General features: G+C 42.2%; 2 protein-coding genes across 2 annotated transcripts in view; one reads left to right on the top strand and one right to left on the bottom strand.

Moving 5' to 3' along the window:
* LOC129867416 (nexilin-like) overlaps window positions 1-10,923 on the top strand; it is a 30,224-nt gene extending 19,301 nt beyond the window's left edge. Inside the window, exons 8-14 of the mRNA XM_055940799.1 lie at window positions 2,607-2,795; window positions 2,987-3,178; window positions 8,204-8,401; window positions 8,752-8,973; window positions 9,056-9,247; window positions 9,402-9,765; window positions 10,040-10,923. Of these exons, the coding sequence (XP_055796774.1) occupies window positions 2,607-2,795; window positions 2,987-3,178; window positions 8,204-8,401; window positions 8,752-8,973; window positions 9,056-9,247; window positions 9,402-9,765; window positions 10,040-10,053 (1,371 nt within the window). The 3' untranslated portion in view covers window positions 10,054-10,923. The remainder of the gene's footprint in view (window positions 1-2,606; window positions 2,796-2,986; window positions 3,179-8,203; window positions 8,402-8,751; window positions 8,974-9,055; window positions 9,248-9,401; window positions 9,766-10,039) is intronic.
* Window positions 10,924-11,342: 419 nt separating this feature from the next.
* On the bottom strand, window positions 11,343-15,675 carry LOC129866561 (transmembrane protein 272-like). The gene is made up of 6 exons (XM_055939315.1): window positions 15,282-15,675; window positions 14,578-14,670; window positions 14,290-14,340; window positions 13,973-14,176; window positions 13,585-13,589; window positions 11,343-13,391 (listed from the first exon to the last, which is right to left on the bottom strand). The coding sequence occupies exons 1-6, from the start codon at window positions 15,286-15,288 to the stop codon at window positions 13,173-13,175; spliced, it is 579 nt and encodes a 192-aa protein (XP_055795290.1). The 5' UTR covers window positions 15,289-15,675; the 3' UTR covers window positions 11,343-13,172.
* Window positions 15,676-20,226: the final 4,551 nt, after the last annotated feature.

Genomic DNA, 20,226 nt, shown 5'->3' with positions numbered 1-20,226 from the left:
ATAGAGATTTTTTTTCTTCTATTGTGTTATTGACTGTACGTTTGTTTATTCCATGTGTAACTCTGTGTTGTTGTTTGCGTCGCACTGCTTTGCTTAATCTTGGTCAGGTCACAGTTGTAAATGAGAACTGGTTCTCAACTGGCCTACCTGGTTAAATAAAGGTGAAATTAAAAAATAAGCAAATATTATGGTCTGGGGCGGTGTGTCACAGCATCATCGGACTGAGCTTGTTGTCATTGCAGGCAATCTCAATGCTGTGCGTTACAGGGAAGATATCCTCCTCCCTCATGTGGTACCCTTCCTGCAGGCTCATCCTGACATGACCCTCCAGCATGACAATGCCATTCAGCCATACTGCTCGTTCTGTGCATTAGTTCCTGCAATACAGGAATGTCAGTGTTCTGCCATGGCCAGCGAAGAGCCCGGATCTCAATCCCATTGAGCACGTCTGGGACCTGTTGGATCGGAGGGTGAGGGCTAGGGACATTCCCCCCAGAAATGTCTGGGAACTTGCAGGTGCCTTGGTGGAAGAGTGGGGTAACATCTCACAGCAAGAACTGGCAAATCTGGTGCATTCCATGAGGAGGAGATGCACTGCAGTACTTAATGCAGCTGGTGGCCACACAGATACTGACTGTTACTTTTGATTTTGACCCCCCCTTTGTTCAGGGACACATTAATCAATTTCTGTTAGTCACATGTCTGTGGAACTTGTTCAGTTCATGTCTCAGTTGTAGAATCTTGTTATGTTCATACAAATATTTACATATGTTAAGTTTGCTGAAAATAAATGCAGATGACAGTGAGAAGATGTTTCTTTTTTTGCTGGGTTTAATTATAGGAAGGTAGTTATACAGGTTAAAATAGTATCATAAGCATTGCATAAGGTCCTTAATTAAAACTATCCATCACAAGTCCCCTTTTTTGAAAACTATACTGTAACTACACACATCTGTCAGAACATTCATAATGTGTATAGTATAGTTATAAAGGTTATTTAGTCAACTCCTTCATTAGGTGTTCTGAATCTCCTTTGGGGATTGAACCTGTTTTGTTATTGTGGTTGTTGTTGTTGTTATTGTGGTTGTTGTTGTTATTGTGGTGGTTGTTGTTGTTATTGTGGTGGTTGTTGTTATTACTGTGTTCTAACCACCTGAGCTATCCAGTGCTTTGCAAAAGTATTCATCCCCCTTGGCATTTTTCCTATTTTGTTGCATTATAACCTGTAATTTAAATTGATTTTTATTTGGATTTCATGTAATGGACATACACAAAATAGTCCAAATTGGTGAAGTGAAATGAAAAAAAGAAATGGTGTCAAAAAATTTCTAAAACAAAAAAAACTAAAAGTGGTGCGTGCATATGTATTCACCCCTTTGCTATGAAGTCCCTAAATATGATCTGGTCCAACCAATTACCTTTGGAAGTCACATAATTAGTCAAATAAAGTCCAACTGTGTGCAATCTAAGTGTCACATGATTTGTCACATGATCTCTGTATATATACACCTGTTCTGAAAGGCAACGCCACTAAGGGGCACCACCATGCAAGCGGCACCATGAAGACCAAGGAGTTCTCCAAACAGGTCACAGTCAAAGTTGTGGAGAAGTACCGATCAGGGGCACCATTAAATCCATTGTAAAAAAAAAAAGAAAGAATATGGCACCACAACAAACCTGCCAAGAGAGGGCCGCCCACCAAACTCACGGACCAGGCAAGGAGGGCATTAATCAGAGAGGCAACAAAGAGATCAAAGATAACCCTGAAGAAGCTGCAATGCTCCACAGTGAAGACTCCCCAAACATATGGAAGAAGGTACTCTAGTCAGACCATCAAGGAAAACGCTATGTCTGGTGCAAACCCAACACCTCTCATCACCCTGAGAACACCATTCCTGCAGTGAAGCATGGTAGTGGCAGCATCATGCTGTGGGGATGTTTTTCATCGGCAGGGACTGGGAAACTGGTCAGATTTTAAGGAATGATGGATGGCGCTAAATACAGGGAAATTCTTAAGGGAGATTTAAGCTGGGACGGAGGTTCACCTTCCAGCAGGACAATGACCCTTAGCATACTGCTAAAGAAGCACTTGAGTGGTTTAAGGGGCAACATTTAAATGTCTTGGAATGGCCTAGTCAAAGCCCAGACATCAATCCAATTGAGAATCTGTGGTATGACTTAAAGATTGCGGTACACCAGCAGAACCCATCCAACTTGAAGAGCTGGAGCAGTTTTGCCTTGAAGAATGGGCAAAATCCCAGTGGCTAGATTTGCCAAGCTTATAGAGACATAACCCAAGAGACTTGCAGCTATAATTGCTGCAAAAGGTGGTTCTACAAAGTATTGACTTTGGAGGGGTGAAAAGTTATGCACGCTCAAGTTTTCTGTTTTTTTGTCTTATTTCTTGTTTGTTTCACAATGAAAAATATTTTGCATCTCAAAGTGTTGTGTAAATCAAATGATACAAACCTCAAAAAAATAAATTTTTATTCCAGGTTGTAAGGCAACAAAATAGGAAAAATGCCAAAGGGTTGAATACTTTCGCAAGCCACTGTATTTCCCTAGTCTTGGGCCTGGTGTGACTTTGGAACTGTATGTACTTGCAGGGAGAAGATGAGGAGGACTCACAAGGAGCTCAAGGCGAGAGAGAGGTCATCCAGCCTGGTAAACTGAGGTTGAGCTTCGAGGAGCTTGAGAAACAGAGGGTAGAGAATGAACGCAAAGCAGCAGAGGTTGAATACAAGAAACGAATGGAAGAGGAGAGGAAGGCTTTCGCCGAGGCCAGGAAAATCATGGTCAGTGAGTGTAATGTGATGGTCACTTCGCCTCATCCCACATCTGTTTGTGCTGTCTTGCCAGCTCCTATGCCAAAAGTCCAGCACAAAGAGATCTGGGACCAGCCAGCTCCTTTTTTATGTTTAATATTGTGAGCCCCGAGATGTCAGACACTAGTTTGAGCTCTCTTGTCGTTGTCCTCCTTCTCCAGATAGTGGATGAAGATGACGAGGTGTTGATGGCCATGCTGAACCTGGAGGGCAGCAAGCCAGGGAAGCTGTGTGTCAGCTTCGAGGACAAGGAGCGTCAGAGGAGAGAGGCGGAGGAGAAGAAAGCGGAGGAGGAGGCCAAGAGGAGGCTGGAGGAGGAGAAGAGGCTCTTCGCAGAAGCCCGCAAGAACATGGTAGGACTGGGTAACATAACCATAGAGATCCTACAATTTACTAGTGGAATTTGGTATCCTAGCAACATGACAAAAAAATCTGCCATCTTGGTCAGCAAAACGTTAATTCTAGAAATGGATCAAATATGGTATAACTATGGTAAAATAAAACAATACATTTGTGAATGATAGGATCTCTATGAACATACCTCTGCAGGTAGCACCAGCATGTAGCTTATGAAGCCCTGCGCTAACATGTTGACTGAACTAGGCTAAGTTCAGAAGAAGCATGTGAAAAGATTGAAATTATTTGATTACTCATCATGAATAGAGCCATAGTGAGTAACGTTTCATAACTTGTTTTTGTGTATGAATGTCACAAACGAATACCTTCAGTTTCCCATGCTGTGGGATGTTCTGGGCTCTGCTTGATCGGTGTCATCTGAGCACATAATCAATGTTTTGGTCACACTTTAAACAAACTACAAATTACATTTGCTCATACATAATTTTTGAAGCATATATGTAGGCCTTATGAAGTGCTTTTGAATACTTCATTATCTTTTCATAAGTTAAGACGTTATAGTGTTAACACTTGAAGAGTTGTTCTTTTTTTATTACTATAATTTATTTTGTGTATCATTTTTTTGGGGGGGTATTTTATCCCCTTTCTATCCCCAATTCCAATCGTGTTTCATCGTTAGCACTCTCCAACGTGCTCGGAAGGGGAAGGTCGAGTCATGTGTCCCCCGAAACATGACCCGCCAAACCGTGCTTCTTAACACCTGCCCTTCTTAACCCGGAAGCCAGCCACACCAATGTGTCGGAGGAAACACTGTTCACCTGATGCCTGCAGGCACCCGGCTCTCCACAAGGAGTCGCTAGAGTGCAATGAGCCAAGTAAAGCCACCCCGGCCAAACCCTCCCCTAACTCGGACGATGCTGGGTCAATTGTGCACCGTCCTATGGGACTCACGATCACGGCCATTTGTGATACAGCCCGGAATCGAATCAAGGTCTGTAGTGCCTTAGACCGCTGCCCCACTCGGGAGCCCATTATTATATTTTTTTAATATGAATTAAGTTTATTTCACGAAGCATTATATAACAGTGTCATAAGTGCATCTTAAAGTGTCAATACAAAACTTTTTTTAAATAAACTCTAATGTCAACTGGAATGACAGAGTTATGTCATGACCTATATATTGAACAACACTTGAAGTGTTACTGTTATGGTTGATTTAAAGTGTGACCAATGTTTCTACAATCTACTGAAAACTAACGCCAATATTAACATTTGAGGTAGGCTGTATTTAGTATAGTAACTCAATCTCTAATTGGACTCTAATTGGACATGGATTAATCATACATGATGATGTAACGTTACTGTACATACTCAAATGGTACACTTGCAATTGCTGTTCCTACCTTCCAAAATGATCTCCTTAAAGAGCTCCCTGGATCTGGAAAAACCTAAGACTTCATATCGAGATGGAGAAGTAAGATATTTTCACTTTCAAATGGCAATTGTATTTGTACACTGACTAAGAAGAAATAATAGTGATTGCCATGAAATGCTAATACTGTAAGTTCTTACTGTAAATACAAGGTTGAGAATGGATGGCTCTTCATCATGTGTGTCCTGCTTATTCTGACTCTGATTCTACAAGGACAATGAAAGGCTTCTACCTTACTATTATAGAATGAGATAAAGATCTTCATGTCATTCAAAAGCTTTTTACAGGATCATCTGATGAGAAATTCAATGTAATTTGGTTGCCGTAGCTTTTCTGTTCAATGTGATTATGTTGCTTTATCTTTGCTTTTCATCGGGTACTTCATTGTTTGTGTTTCATTGTGGGAGGGTTTAGGTGGTGGGTTAAATTGTTATTCGAAGCTGATATGATGCAATGATCGATTTGGGATAAAAAATTGTGATGTTGGCGCTAGAGGGGATAGATGCTTTTTCTAGTCGTTTGTAACTTATTTTGTACATAATGTTTCTGCCAACGTCTCTTATGACCAAAAAGAGCATCTGGATATCAGAACAGTGATTACTCACCTCGAACTGGATGAAGATTTTTTATTTAACGAGTTAGATTCAAAGGATTCCGGACCAGGCCCAAATCCCCGTCATTCGCAACAAGAGGAGACGCCGATACAGGGGACGCTGATCCGGGTGCCTTGTGAGAATTTGTTGGCAAGTGGGTAACCCGCCTCTACCATCTGTCCTATTGGCCAACGTGCAATCATTGGATAATAAACTGGATGAGATCCGTTCGAGACTTTCCTACCAACGGGACATTAAAAACTGTAATATCTTATGTTTCACTGAGACATGGCTGAAATATGTATAATATACAGTTGGCTGGGTTTTCTGTGCATCGGCAGGACAGAACAGCTATGTTCGGTAAGACGAGGACTGGGGTGTGTGTCTATTTGTCAATACCAGCTGGGGCACAAAATCTAATATTAATGAAGTCTCTAGGTTTTGCTTGCCTGAAGTAGAGTACCTCATGATAAGCTGTAGACCACATTAGTTACCAAGAGAGTTTTCATCTATATTTTTTGTAGTTGTCTATTTACCATCACAAACTGATGCTGGCATCACACCTAATGAGCTGTATAAGACCATAATCAAACAAGAAAATGCTCATCCAGAGGCGGCGTTCCAGTGGCTGGGGACTTTAATACAGGAAAACTTAAACCAGTTTTACCTCATTTCTACCAGCATGTCACATATACATCCAGAGGGAAAAAAACTCTAGACCACCTTTACTCCACACACAGAGACGTATACAAAGCTCTCCATCATCCTCCATTTGGCAAATCTGACCATAATTCTATCCTCTGATTCCTGCTTACAAGCAAAAACTAAAGCAGGAAGTACCAGTGACTCGCTCAATTTGGAAGTTGTCAGATGACGCAAATGCTAAGCTACAGGACTGTTTTGCTAGCACAGACTGGAATATGTTCCGGGATTCATCCGATGGCATTGAGGACTATACCACATCAGTCACCAGCTTCATCAACAAGTGCATCGATGACGTTGTCCCCACAGTGACCGTAAGTACATACCCCAACCAGAAGCCATGGATTACAGGAAACATCCTCACTGTGTTAACGGATAGATCTGCCGCTTTCAAGGAGCGGGACTAAAACCCGGACGCTTAAAAGAAATCCTGCTATGCCCTCCGACGAACCATCAAACAGGCAAAGCGTCAATACAGGACTAAGATTGAATGCTATGACATCGGCTTTGACGCTCGTCAGTGTGACAGGGCTTGCAAACTATTACAGACTTCAAACGGAAGCCCAGCCGTGAGCTGCCCAGTGACATGAGCCTACCAGACAAGTTAATTATTTCTATGCACTCTTCAAGGCAAGCAACACTAAAGCATGCATGAGAGCACCACTTGTTCCGGACAACTGTGTGATCACGCTCTCCGTAGCCGATGTGAGTAAGACCTTGAAACAGGTCAACATTCACAAGGCCGCAGGGTCAGATGGATTACCAGGACACTCAGAGCATGCGCTGACCAACTGGCAAGTGTCCTCACTGACACTTTCAACCTGTCCTTAACCTAGTCTGTAATACCTACATGTTTCAAGCAGACCACCATAGTCCTTGTGCCCAAGAACACCAAGGTAACCTGACTAATTGGCGCATACCTCCACAACAGATCCACAGATGACACAATCTCTATTGCACTCCACACTCCCCTTTCCCACCTGGTCAAAAGAAACACCTACGTGAGAATGCTGTTCATTGACTACAACTCAGTGTTCAACACCATAGTGCCCTCAAAGCTCATCACTGAGCTAAGGACCTTGGGACTAAACACCTCCCTCTGCAACTGGATACTGGACTTCCTGACGGGCTGCCCTCAGGTGGTAAGGGTAGGCAACAACACATCTGCCACGCTGATCCTCAACACGGGGGCCCCTCAAGGGTGCATGCTTAGTCCCCTCCTGTACTCCCTGTTCACCCACGACTGGATGGCCAAGCATGACTCCAAGTTTGCCGACGACACAACAGTGGTAGGCCTGATCAGCAGCAACGATGAGTCAGCCTATAGGGAGGTCAGAGACCTGACCGTGTGGTGCCAGGACAACAACCTTTCTTTCAACGCGATCAAGACAAGGAGATGATTGTGGACTACAGGAAAAGGAGGGCCGAGCACGCCCCCATTCACATCGACAGGGCTGTAGTGGAGCAGGCAAGAGCTGTTCAAATCACCAACAAACTATCATGGTCCAAACACACCATGACAATCGTGAAGAGGGCACGACACCACCTACTCCCCCTCAGGAGACTAAAAGATTTGGCATGGGTCCTCAGTTCCTCAAAAAGTTATACAGCTGCACCATCGAGAGCATCCTGACAGGTTGCATCACTGCCTGGTATGGCAACTGCTCGGCATCTGACCGCAGGTACATCACTGACCCAGTACATCACTGGCCAGGCTGTGTCTATGCCAGGCGGTGTCAGAGGAAGGCCCAAAAATTGTCAACGACTCCAGCCACCCTGTCATAGACTGTTCTCTCTGCTACCGCACGGCAAGCGGTACCGGAGCGACAAGTCTAGGTCCAAAAGGCTTGTTAACAGCTTCTACCCCCAAACGAGAAGACTGCTGAACAGTTAATCAAATGGCTACCAGGACTATTTGCACTGACCCTACCCCCCTTTTTTTTACACTGCTGCTACTCACTGTTTATTATCTATGCATAGTCACTTTACCCCTACCTACAGCACATGGACATATTACCTCAATTACCTCAACTAACTTGTACTCCCTCACATTGACTAGGTACCGATATCGCCTGTATATAGCCTCGTTATTGTTATTTTATTGTGTCACTTTTTAAATTATTTTTACTTTAGTTTATTTAGTAAATATTTTCTTAACTCTTATTTTTGTTGGTTAAGGGCTTGTAAGTAAGCTGTTGTATTTGGCCCATGTGACAAACAAACTTTGATTGGATTGTAATTGGTTTATTGTGAGATTGTCAATGACACCATGCTCTGTGTTTGTGTGCCGGTAGGTGCTAGATGAGGACGAGGACGGAATGGTCAAGAGCGAATCCCAGGAAGCATTGAACCCTGGAAAACTGGAGATGAACTTCGAAGAGCTGCTTAAGCAGAAGGAGGAAGCCGATAGGAGGTGCAAGGTGGCGGCGCGCAAAAAGAAAATGGAGCAGGAGAAACAGGAGTTTGAACAGCTCAGACAAGAGATGGGAGAGGTCAGTCATCAACATGGTATCAGTCTCACAATGCTGTTAAAGACCCACGTGGGAAGTCTCATGGATATTTGCATGGAACTACCAACTGCAGAGATTGATAACAAGATGAGGAGAACCAGGGGCCACATTTATAAAGTATCTCTGGGTAGGAGTGCTGATTTAGGACCAGTTTAGCCTTTTATACCATAATCACAAGATAACATTGACCTGATCCTAGATCAGTACTCTTACTCTGAGACGCTTGATGCATACAGCCTAATTTCTTATGTGTTGAAATGATTAGGCCTATGCTTCTGTTTTGTCTGTATCCTTAAAACTAATCTTATCACTATATGTGTTTCTCTCCTAAGGACGTGGTGAATGAGAGCTCTGATACAGTGAGTAAGGAGTATGAGGAGCTGAAGAAACTCAAGAGGACTGGCTCCATCCAGGCCAAGAACCTCAAGTCCAAGTTTGAGAAGATCAAGCAGTTGAAAGACGAGGAGATCCAGAAGAAGATTGAGGATGTGAGAGCAAAGAGAAAGGCTGTAGATGAGGAAATCAAAGAGAGGGAAGAAGAGAGGATCCAGGAGGTATATATTTTAGCATGATCCTTCAGAATCGCATTGGAACTCCAAACGCGTCGGTCTGTATCATGTTATGCTGTTTTTTCAGGATGTTGATGAAGGCAAAAATGACACAGAGAAGGGGGCTGAGGAGGCTCCGTTCAGACAGAAGGTGGACATGCGTGCACGGTTTGAACAAATGGCCAGAGCCAGAGAGGAGGAGGAGAAGAAGAGGGTGGACGAACAGAAGCTTCAGAGGATGCAGTTCGAGCAGCAAGAGATTGACGCCGCTCTCCAAAAAGTAAATCCCTCTTTCATCGGGTTCAATCATCGGGTTTCTCATTGTTAAACAGTTGACGACGTCCCTGACTCGCATGACATTCTAAAAACGCATGACAGTTCAGTGGAGGGAGGGTTTCCAAAAATAATGTGTCAATGTGTCATATCTTTGTCAGAAAAGGGAAGATGAGGAGGAGGAAGAGGGAAGCATCATCAATAGCTCGGCAGCCTATGAGGATGAGGAGGACCATGCCAGGTCGGGGGCTCCGTGGTTTAAGAAGCCCCTGAAGAACCAATCGGTGGTGGATGCCGAGCCAGTGCGATTCACGGTGAAGATCACCGGGGAGCCCAAGCCGGAGGTGACCTGGTGGTTTGAGGGGGAGATGCTCCAGGACTGTGAAGACTATCAGTACATAGAGAGAGGAGAGACCTTCTGCCTCTACCTGCCAGAGACCTTCCCAGAGGACGAGGGCGAGTACATGTGCAAGGCTGTCAACAGCAGAGGCACCGCCGCCAGCACCTGCATCCTAACGATAGAAAGTAAGCAATTGTCCATCTCACTGTCACTGCATGCCTGCATGATGCCACTTCCTGATTTGGTTTTCTCATCTTTCTATGATTGGATGGGATCGCATGCTCCTCTTCCTGATCTTCCTATGATTAGATGGGATTGCATGCTCCTCTTTCTGATCTTCCTATGATTGGATGGCATCGCATGCTCCTCTTCCTGATCTTCCTCATCTTCTTCCTCTTCCTTATCGGCTTGGTTCAGTTTCAGCCGTGGGTAATCCCATCTTCTGTTTCTCTCTTCCAGCTGACGACTACTGATGCTCTACTTTTTCTGGAACTTTCCCTGTCTCCCTCACTCCTTTTGTAAAACTTCATCCCTCATGGTAGGGCCAAAAAGAGGAGGAAACAGCATTATGCTCTCCCTTCCTTCTCGGGATACACACAACATGAAAAGTGCAATATCGTGTTGTTTACGTATTGCTCATCATTCATCACTAAAGCTGCACTTCCTTTCAGTATTACGTTTAGGATGAAATCTGTGCCAAATCACATATTGATCCCCTGAGTGATTGCTGTCACGAATGATGTTCAGATTGATTTTGTGATCATAACATCATATATCAAGGCTGTTCAACTCTGATCCTGGAGGGCTGAAAAACTTCTGTTTTTCATCCTCTCCTTCTAATCACGGACTAATTCAGACTTGGGACACCAGGTGAGTGCAATTAACTACCAGGTAGAAACAAAAACCTGAAATGTTTTGGCATTCCAGGACCGGAATTGAATAACACTGTCATAAATCATAACATCTTTGCATCAGGGAAAGTCTCCCTCCAAAGGTAAAATTTTAGAAAGTTCAATTTCAGAATATGGTGCAACCCAATTTAAAGCCTAATGAAATCCCTGTAAAATAGACACAGTATGCATTGCACAGTTAATTTGCAGAATTGGTTACTAATAAAATAATGATCTAATTAGGATTTTTGTTTCTTTTCATTTTTAATATCTGAATAATTATCTGAAAGGTTTGGTTGTAATGTACACTTAGATTTTTCATATCGCAATAGTATTTTTCACATTGAGTTAAAGTACAACTCTACAGGAAATTGATGATGTAATTGTCTTGGACACTGTTGTATGGCTTGAAATATAGTGACATGTTTGTGATATGTTTATTTAAAGTTTTAATAAAATGTGCTAAATACTAGTCTCTTTGTAACTGTTCTATCATCTTTATAAAACATTAGCTACTGTAACTTAAATGTATGGAGGGATGTGTTTTATTACGTTGTAAGACAGTTCGACAGACAGTTGACAATAGACTCTATTTTCAGTTGCACCTTTTTCATGGTACATACTGTATCTTTTAATTAACATGGATCAACGGTAGGTGTATGTAATATACAGGTAACTGCAAAAAAAAGGAAACACCAATTTAAAGTGTCTTAATAGGGCATTGGGCCACCACGAGGCACCAGAACAGTGTCCATGCACCTTGGCATGGATTCCAACAGAGTTCCAGTGTTTGGAACTCTATTGGAGGGATGCGACACCATTCTTCCATGAGAAATTCCATAATTTGGTGTTTTGTTGATGGTCATGGAAAACGCTGTCTCAGGCGCTGCTCCAGAATCTCCCATAAGTGTTCAAACTGGGTTGAGATCTGGTGACTGAGACAGCCATGGCATATGGTTTACATTGTTTTCATGCTCATCAAACCATTCAGGGACCATCGTGTCCTGTGGATGGGGGCATTGTCATCCTTTGGGGGCATAGCCATGGTAGCATTTTTATACATGACCGTAAGCATGACGGGCAGTGTAACGGCAGCCTTCCCTCTCTTCACTAGAAGAGGAGGTGTAACAGGGATCAGACCAACACGCAGCGTAGCCAGTGCTCAACATGTTTAATACGAACGAAAAACATGAACACTTAAATACAGAATAATAAATGTGGCAAACCGATACAGTCCTAACTGGTGCATAGAAAACACAAAGACAGGAAACAACCACCCACAAATCCCCAACACAAAACAAGCCACCTATATATGATTCCCAATCAGGGACAACGATTGACAGCTGCCTCTGATTGAGAACCATATTAGGCCGAACACAGAAACAGACAAACTAGACACACAACATAGAATGCCCACCCAGCTCACGTCCTGACCAACACTAAAACAAGCAAAACACACAAGAACTATGGTCAGAGCGTGACAGGCTGTTAATTGCTGCTCAATTAAGTCAGGAATTAGCTTTCAATATACTTTGCACATGCTTTCAATATACTTTGTATCCCTCATTTACTCAAGTTACCTGTATATATTCCTTGATATAATACAATTTAACCAATGTCAAAATACACTGAGTGTACAAAGCATTAGGAACACCTGCCCTTTCCATGAGATTGACCAGGTGAATCCAGGTGAACGCTATGATCCATTATTGAGGTCACAATTTAAATCCACTTCAATCAGTGTAGATGAAGGGGAGGAGTCAGGTTGAAGATGGAATGTTAGGGTAAGACAAAATATTTATGTGCCTTTGAATGGGGTATGATAGTAGGTGCCAGGCGAACCTGTTTGGTTGTGTCAAGAACTGCAATGCTGCTGGGTTTTTCACGCTCAACAGTCCTGTGTGTATCAAGAATGGGCCACCACCCAAATGACATCCAGCCAACTTGACATAACTGTGGGAAGCATTGGAGTCAACATGGGCCAGCATCCCTGTGGTACGCTTTCGACAACTTGTAGAGACCATGCCCCGACAAATTGGTGCTGTTCTGAGGGCAAAAGGGATTGCAACTAATGAAGGTGGTCCTAACATTTTGTACACTCAGTGTATATTAAAACCTATATGTTCATCAGCAACAACTTTTGAATTATTTTCTTTATCACAAAAAAATAGGAAAAGAGGAAAACAGTGTTATGTGAACAGTTCCTATTGCAGAGTGTTGTGTGTGGATGCAAAACACACATAGCTAAGAGAAAAGTATCACAAAAACTGCTTTTTTAATCCATAATCATACCGTAGATTAATAAAATGTACTGGTTTTACAAAATGATGGTGAAGCTAAGAAGACAAGAGCACGATAGACGTCCCTTGTCCCATCCCTCCTTCAGACGTTCCATCCCTCCTTCAGACGTTCTATCCCTCCTTCAGACATTCCATCCCTCCTTCAGACGTTCCATCCCTCCTTCAGGCGTTCCATCCCTCCTTCAGACGTTCCATCCCTCCTTCAGACGTTCTATCCCTCCTTCAGACATTCCATCCCTCCTTCAGGCGTTCCATCCCTCCTTCAGACGTTCCATCCCTCCTTCACACATTCCATCCCTCCTTCAAACATTCCATCCCTCCTTCACACATTCCATCCCTCCTTCAAACGTTCCATCCCTCCTTCAAACGTTCCATCACTCCTTCACACATTCCATCCCTCCTTCAGACGTTCCTGTGGAAGTCTCTGTCTGGCTGTGGTTGTCCATTTAGCAGAATGCCACAGAACAGACCTTTGCAGCAGTTAGCTAGCATCGCTCCCAACACCAAGGTTTCAAGCACTGCGTTCCAGAAGGCAAAGGTGTACAGGGTCTTGTTGCAGTACTGGCCGTCTGAACGGGTCGGGTCGTAGTTGGGTTGGTATATAGAGAAGATCCACACATTTCCAGCAGACAGTTTTGACAAATAGGTCATAAAGAAAACAATACCATGTGTCAATTACATTTTTATTGACAATATACAGACCTGTAGAACGTGACTAGGCCACACCTTCTGTGTAGTATTATACTTTGTCATTGTTTGTTTTGTTTGTATAGTGCATATTTCCCCCTTCATTGTAAGCAATCAGATTGCTCACCTGATCTGTGACACACACAGTGGTGGAAAAAGTACCCAGTTGTCACACGAGTAAAAGTAAAGAAACATTAATAGAAAATGACTCAAGTAAAAGTGAAAGTCAGCCAGTAAAATGCTACTTGAGTAAAAATCAAGTATTTGGTTTTAAATATAATTAAGTATAAAAAGTATTAATACTTTTAAATTCCATATATTAAGCAAACCAGAAAACAATACAATGTTTCAATTACATTTATATTAACAATATACAGACCTGAAAATATATTTTATGTTTTGTGTATTACATAAAAGTGATGTGTTTTTTAAAACTTGAAATGTGTTGATAATGAAACAAACAATTACAGCCCTCTACCTTGTGTTCATGTTTTTACAGCAAATCTTTCTCTCACCAGCAATGATCCAACAGAACACTGACAAAGCCAGCAAGAACTGCAGTGAGACACAGATACAGCTCTTTGGGGTCTGCTGCCCCCTCCCCTCTGGTTCCCAGGGGAACGACATCCATGTTGTCATAATCAGGTTGAAGATGGCCATCCATAGCAGGTAGTTGGGGATGTACGGTTGCTGGGGGCAATCATTTTTGTACACGACACCTATGTATGGAAATAAGCACTTTAGGTGGTAATAAACAATGTGATAGAGGTAACAGGATTGAAATAGGGGAAGTTCCACAGGAAATGCATGTCTAAACAGAAATGTTACTGACCTATGACGATCCGGGCAACGGTTATAACAGTGAACACAAGTGTGGCCCATACTGGAGAGAGGAACAGAGAAAGGACTGAAAGTCACCAACATGTTTTCCTCTCTCTAATTGGAGACACAATGCAGACACTAATAATAATATTTAGAATTGATTGTACTGTATAGCACTGTATAGCATTTTACCAGATGCTCAAAGCACTTTACATTGTAATACGTTGTAATATAGTTTGAAAAACACAACTTTTGAATCTGTTGTTTCAATAATGCTGTGGATTGTGGAATGCCCCACCTGTAAGTCGTGGCGGTTGTGGTGGTGGAGGATCCAATGTGAAGTTCCATACAACACCCACTGTTACTGACACGGGCTGACCAGCTTGGGGAGCTAGACAGTTAGTGTGAATATTACATTGACATTTCCGAAAGATGTCAAATACTCAGAAACATTTCACAAAAATCACGAGATGCAAATTGCAAAGCCTGATAGGAAGACACAGACCTGCTATGCTTGTTCGAAGTAGAGTAGCTATGGTCATAGCAAGACATTTATATACAACGTCAGGGATAACTTTTAGTAAAACTATGTCCATCCCGGTAATACCCTTTGTGAACTTCTTCCTGTCTGGGCAGGCCTTCAAAATCAATAGATATTTGCTAAAACCAGGGCTTATACAGTATTTTACTGTATCCTACTTATACGGTACTTCACTCCCCTAATCAGTTCCAGTACAGCTGTACTGTCAGCACAGTTTCGATGCCTATTACTATTTTTTTAAGCATACTATCTCTACGCCTATTTATCATAACTCTGAGCCTTTTGGTTACTGTGGTAACTAATATATTTGCATCATTAGTACTATACGGTATCTCAATATCCAAATGTAAGGATGTAATATACAGTGCATAAACAATATTAAGCAACCTTGAAAATGATTTGAAAACCCCTGTAAATGTCCAAAACATAAGTGGCAATTTTGTAGTTGCTGCTGTACTTACCCGCCATTTCAGCTGACAGTGTCTGTTCTTCCCATTATCTGTGTTATGTCGTCCTTCTTTCTCAGAGGTAGTGTTATGGGAAATTGAACAACAAAAGATTAAGGATTTTTTAAAGCTAATGTCAAAGGATTGTTGATGGTCCAGATATTTGTTTATGTTTTCCATGTAGTGTGACTAGGCCACACCTTCTGTGTAGTACTATACTTTGTCATTGTTTGTATAGTGCATATTTCCCCTTCACTGAAAACAAATCAGATTGCCTCACCTGATCTGTGACACACACAGTTGTGCAGAAAGTACCCAATTGTCACTCTTGAGTAAAAGTAAAGATACCTTAATAGAAAATGACTCAAGTAAAAGTCAGCCAGTAAAATACTACTTGAGTAAAAGTCTAAAAGGGGTTTTAAATATACTTAAGTATCAAAAGTAAATGTAATTGCTCAAATATACTTAAGTATGAAATGTAAAAGTAAAACTATGAATCATTTAAAATTCCTTATATGAAGCAAACCAGACGGCACAATTGTTATGTTTTCAAAATATACGGATAGCCAGCGGCACACTCCAACACTCAGACACCATTTACAAATGGAGCATTTGTGTTTAGTCAGGCCGCCAGATCAACAAGTACTTTTAACAAGTAACAAGTACTTTTAACCTCATGGCTTGGCTTTTGTTCTGACATGCACTGTCAACTGTGGAACCTTATGAAGACAGGTGTGTGCCTTTCCAAATCATGTCCAATCAATTTAATTTCCCACAGGTGGACTCCTATCATGTTGTAGAAACGCCTCAAGGATGATCAATGGAAACAGGATGCACCTGAGCTCAATTCGAGTCTCATAGCAAAGGGTCTGAATAACTTATTTATGTTTTATTTTTATTTTTAATACATCTGCAAACATTTCTAAAATCCTGTTTTTTACTTTGTCATTAATAAGGATTTGAAGTTTCTGTCCTATGTCTAGGAAACATAAGAAAGCTCACAAACATTTTTTGTTTTTTTGGACACCCCTTATTTTTGTTGATGCAAAACTACCTCCATCCTTCCATTAATTTGTATGGGTTACTTTCAGACGAGTCCTGTGACACTTGTGGGAGGTTTATAGCAAAGCGGAGAACACTATCGTACTCGTGGGAGTCTCCCCCGTATTAGTTGGTATCCCAAACAGTTTGGATGCTACCAAACAGAAGTTGGCATATCGATGGTATCGACTTCAGACGAGTCCCGTTGTCATAATAGTTTGTAGGCCAAACCGTTCGGACCCTACAGACATTATCGTGAGAAGACCGATTTCGGGATGTGTCATAGTCTGACAAACAGTGCTGTAGCTCTGCCACTTTCCACCGCAGATGCAGAAGGGCAACATAGGCGGATGCAGTGGATTGAGACGCAGTCCATGCAAAATTATATCTCTAGCTTAAATTATCTCTAGTTTAAACTGATGGATTTTTATTTTTATTATGTTCATTACATTGACGCACGGGTGAACAAGGAACTGGATGTCTACCTGTTCAAATTATAAATAGGGGTGTCGGCGTCTTCTTCGGCGGTGGCAGGTTCAGTGGGCGAGCCAAGAACTGGAGAGCAGCGGCTGTTTCCTAACCAACCTGTGTTGGTATAAATCTCCAGGAAAGTGCTCAACCCAGACGACCCCAAAGATGACCATCCTGTTTCAAAGAAGAAGAGGTGGGGGATGTTGAGTTGAGGGGTCCTTGGAATTCTCAGAAAAGAAACATCCTGAATGGGGAGAGCAGAGGAGGGTGCTAAAGTCTGAAACTTTGCTTTCGCTTTCTGCTTGTTCTTGTTATAAACTCTGGCTTGCTCTACGTGGGCGTTGAAATAGGGAAAAGATAGGAAAATATTGCGCAAGGTGATTATATGTGTACAATAAGTGATAATTATTGTACATAGATTGAAAGAAGAACATAAGACCAGCATAGAAATAGAGAGTGAGTGTTCAGGCCTAGGGGGTTGCTGGATAAAAGCACAGGAGGAATGACATTTTCTTCTTTAAGGATTAAGATTTTAAAAGGGTAGTTATTTTACTCCACATGTCCTAATTGAATTGGCTGATGAGTTGTTCAATCGAAAAGAAAAGATTAATGATGGTAGCAAATAGAATAGAATAGTATCGCAACAGGGTTTCTATGAGAACAGACAGGAAATGGAACTGACATAGATGAGCTCTACTGGCAGATATATGAAGAACAGGAAGTTAACGTGATGACTCGGGCCTACCACATTGGTAGGGGAGAGGGCATAGAGGTTGCATATGGCTCAGTAAAGAAATTAGAAGGCCTGGCGAGTGGAGAATAGAATAGGTTATATGAAAAAGGATTAAGAAAAGCCTGTGTTATGGTTACTAAGCTGGAGATAGAGACCTGATATTCATCTTAAGATGAATGCACTAACTGTAAGTCGCTCTGGATAAGACAGTCAGCTTAATTACAAAAATCTCAAAGTAAAATGTAGATGCTCTACACACTATCAGTAAATTTCAAATATATAACCCTAAACTTAACCCTAACCCTATCCTTAATCTGTATCCTAACCCTTATTCTAAACCATAACCTTAGCAATCAGTTGCTTATCAACAGATAGTATGACCTTCCAAAGCCATTTTCATACGTGTAGAGGACAAAGTGCCCTCCACAGGAGAACACCACAGCCATGCAGATGCTGCCCAAGCTGTTGAACCAGAAAACAAACAGCTAGGCCTATGTGACAGTACTTCTGGTGGACTCATGGTTGGGGGGGACATATGGAGTACACCAACACGTTGCCTAGGGATACAGAGAATACACACGGAATAGTGTGAGACAGTAGGCCTAATACTCACATGCATATTGTGTAATGACAGTATTGTTTACTTTGTGGCATACTGCGTAGACCATGCATTGATGACTATGTGAAGAGGACTATTCTGCAACTTATTGTGTTCAGTCCTATAGTTTGTGCCCCAACGTATATATCATATCTATTCTATACTACACAAAAATAAATGCTACATGCTACATGCTACATGTAACGTATACACTGGGAATCAGGAAGCAGGTGGAGAAGGTGAGTTTAATAAGAAGAAAAAGGCAGATCAACAAAACAGGAGAAGAGTACTGAACGTGACAAAACCAATACTGCCTGATGACTGAGGGCTAAATAAAGGGAGAGTAATCAATGTGATGATGAAGTACAGGTTTGCGTAACGATGGGGAGCAGGTGTTCATAATGATGGTTGCCAGTTAGGAGACCGGCGACGTCAAGTGCTGGAGCGGAGGATCGGGAGTAGGCGTGACAGTACCGCCCCCCTGATGCACGGCTCCAGCCACAGGACGAGGCGCACCTCTGGGCCGTACCCCTCCCAGTCCATCAGGTACTGGAGCCAACTCCAACAACGTCGGGAGTCCAGGAGGGACCTGACAACATAGTCGGGGTTCCCATCGATGTCCAGGGGAGGTGGAGGGGTAGTGTGGGGGGCGGCACCAGCCAGAGGACCAGAACCACCAGCCTGAGGAGGGAAACATGAAAAGAGGGTGAAATCCAGTAGTTGATAGGGAGTTGTAAACAATATGTTACCTTGTTGATCCTCCGGAAGGACCTTGAAGGACCCCACAAACCGGGGGCTCAGCTTCCAGGCGGAGTGGGAGGTTTCTGGTGGAGAGCCAGACACAAATCACCAGGATGGAACATGGTAGCCTCACTGTGGTGGCGGTCCGCCTGCTCCTTCTGGCGGTGGATGGTGCTGGAGCCTCACGTGGGCAGCATTCCAAAACTCCTCTGAGCGCCGGAACCTACCGCAGGGACTCCGGTCAGCCTTGGGATCCACGGGGCCAAGACCAGGTGATATCCCAGGACGCACTGGGAGTCAGCCCGGTGGAGGGGGTCTTGGCAGAGACTCCTAAGTAACCTCCCCTGCTCCTTTTTTGAAAATGTTTTTAAGGGGTGGATCAGCTTAATATTACCCCATATATCATATATTTTTTCCCATATACATACATATACACATATATACATACACATACCTATATAGACAGACATACTTTTTTTTTAGAATATACCTTTATTATTCCCTGAAAACCCTACCACCCTTCCCCCAATTAGAGTGTACCAATAAACACTTAGGCTTCTTCTACCTTCAGTTTTTATATCTTATACACATTTTACAGACACAATTTATTTTACAATAGTTATATATTGTTTGTTTTTAGTCCTTCCTCTAATTCTGATGTCCATCCAGTTTGATTTCTATTTGTAACTGTGCTATTTAACAAAAGTTCTGAACCTATATACATTTTACAGACCCCATATGTTTTACATTGGTTATCTTGTTATTAGTCCCAGCCTTCAGCTCCATTCAACCCCTCCCATCTATCTCTCAACACCATCCATTTTGGATTTCTATTTGCCATATATTTTCCAACTGTGAAGCAGTGACGCTTTACAAAAGTATTGAACCTTTCTACTCTCATAGCTTCTACAGATTGTAAATTAAAAAGTAAAATTTCTGCTAAAATAATAATTATATTACTTATTGATTGACTATGGCTTTTCAAATCACCCAGAATTGCTATCTGCAGCGTTAGTTCTAGGCAAATGTTGCAATTCTTCAGCCATTCCTGGACCTGTGACCAAAAACAAGCTACATATGGACAATACCAAAATAAATTATTTATTGACTCTGCCTCCTCACAGCAGAATCTGCAGAGCTGGGAATATTGTATCCCCCATATATATAATATTCTATTAGTTGCAAACATTTTGTATAGTAATTTAAAATACATTTTTTGAAGTTTTGCGTATCAATTCATAAACCATGTGCCATGGAATGGGTACATCGAACATCTCTTGTCACGTTCCTGACCTGTTTTCCTTTGTTTTGTATTCATTTTAGTTGGTCAGGGCGTGAGTTGGGTGGGTTTGTCTATGTTTGTATTTCTATGTGGG

The sequence above is a fragment of the Salvelinus fontinalis genome, chromosome 12, assembly GCF_029448725.1.
Source record: "Salvelinus fontinalis isolate EN_2023a chromosome 12, ASM2944872v1, whole genome shotgun sequence".
Taxonomy (NCBI): Eukaryota; Metazoa; Chordata; class Actinopteri; order Salmoniformes; family Salmonidae; genus Salvelinus; species Salvelinus fontinalis.
The sequence above is the reverse complement of the archived record's forward strand: the minus strand, read 5'-3'. Positions and strand labels throughout refer to the sequence as shown.

What these genes read in the sequence shown, in the direction of transcription:
- LOC129866561 (XM_055939315.1), bottom strand. An exon ending in ACAACCGCCACGACTTACAG is followed by an intron (nt 14,341 to 14,577) that starts GTGGGGCATTCC and finishes TCCTCTCTCCAG; the next exon opens with TATGGGCCACACTTGTGTTC. An exon ending in CGTTGCCCGGATCGTCATAG is followed by an intron (nt 14,177 to 14,289) that starts GTCAGTAACATT and finishes TTCCATACATAG; the next exon opens with GTGTCGTGTACAAAAATGAT.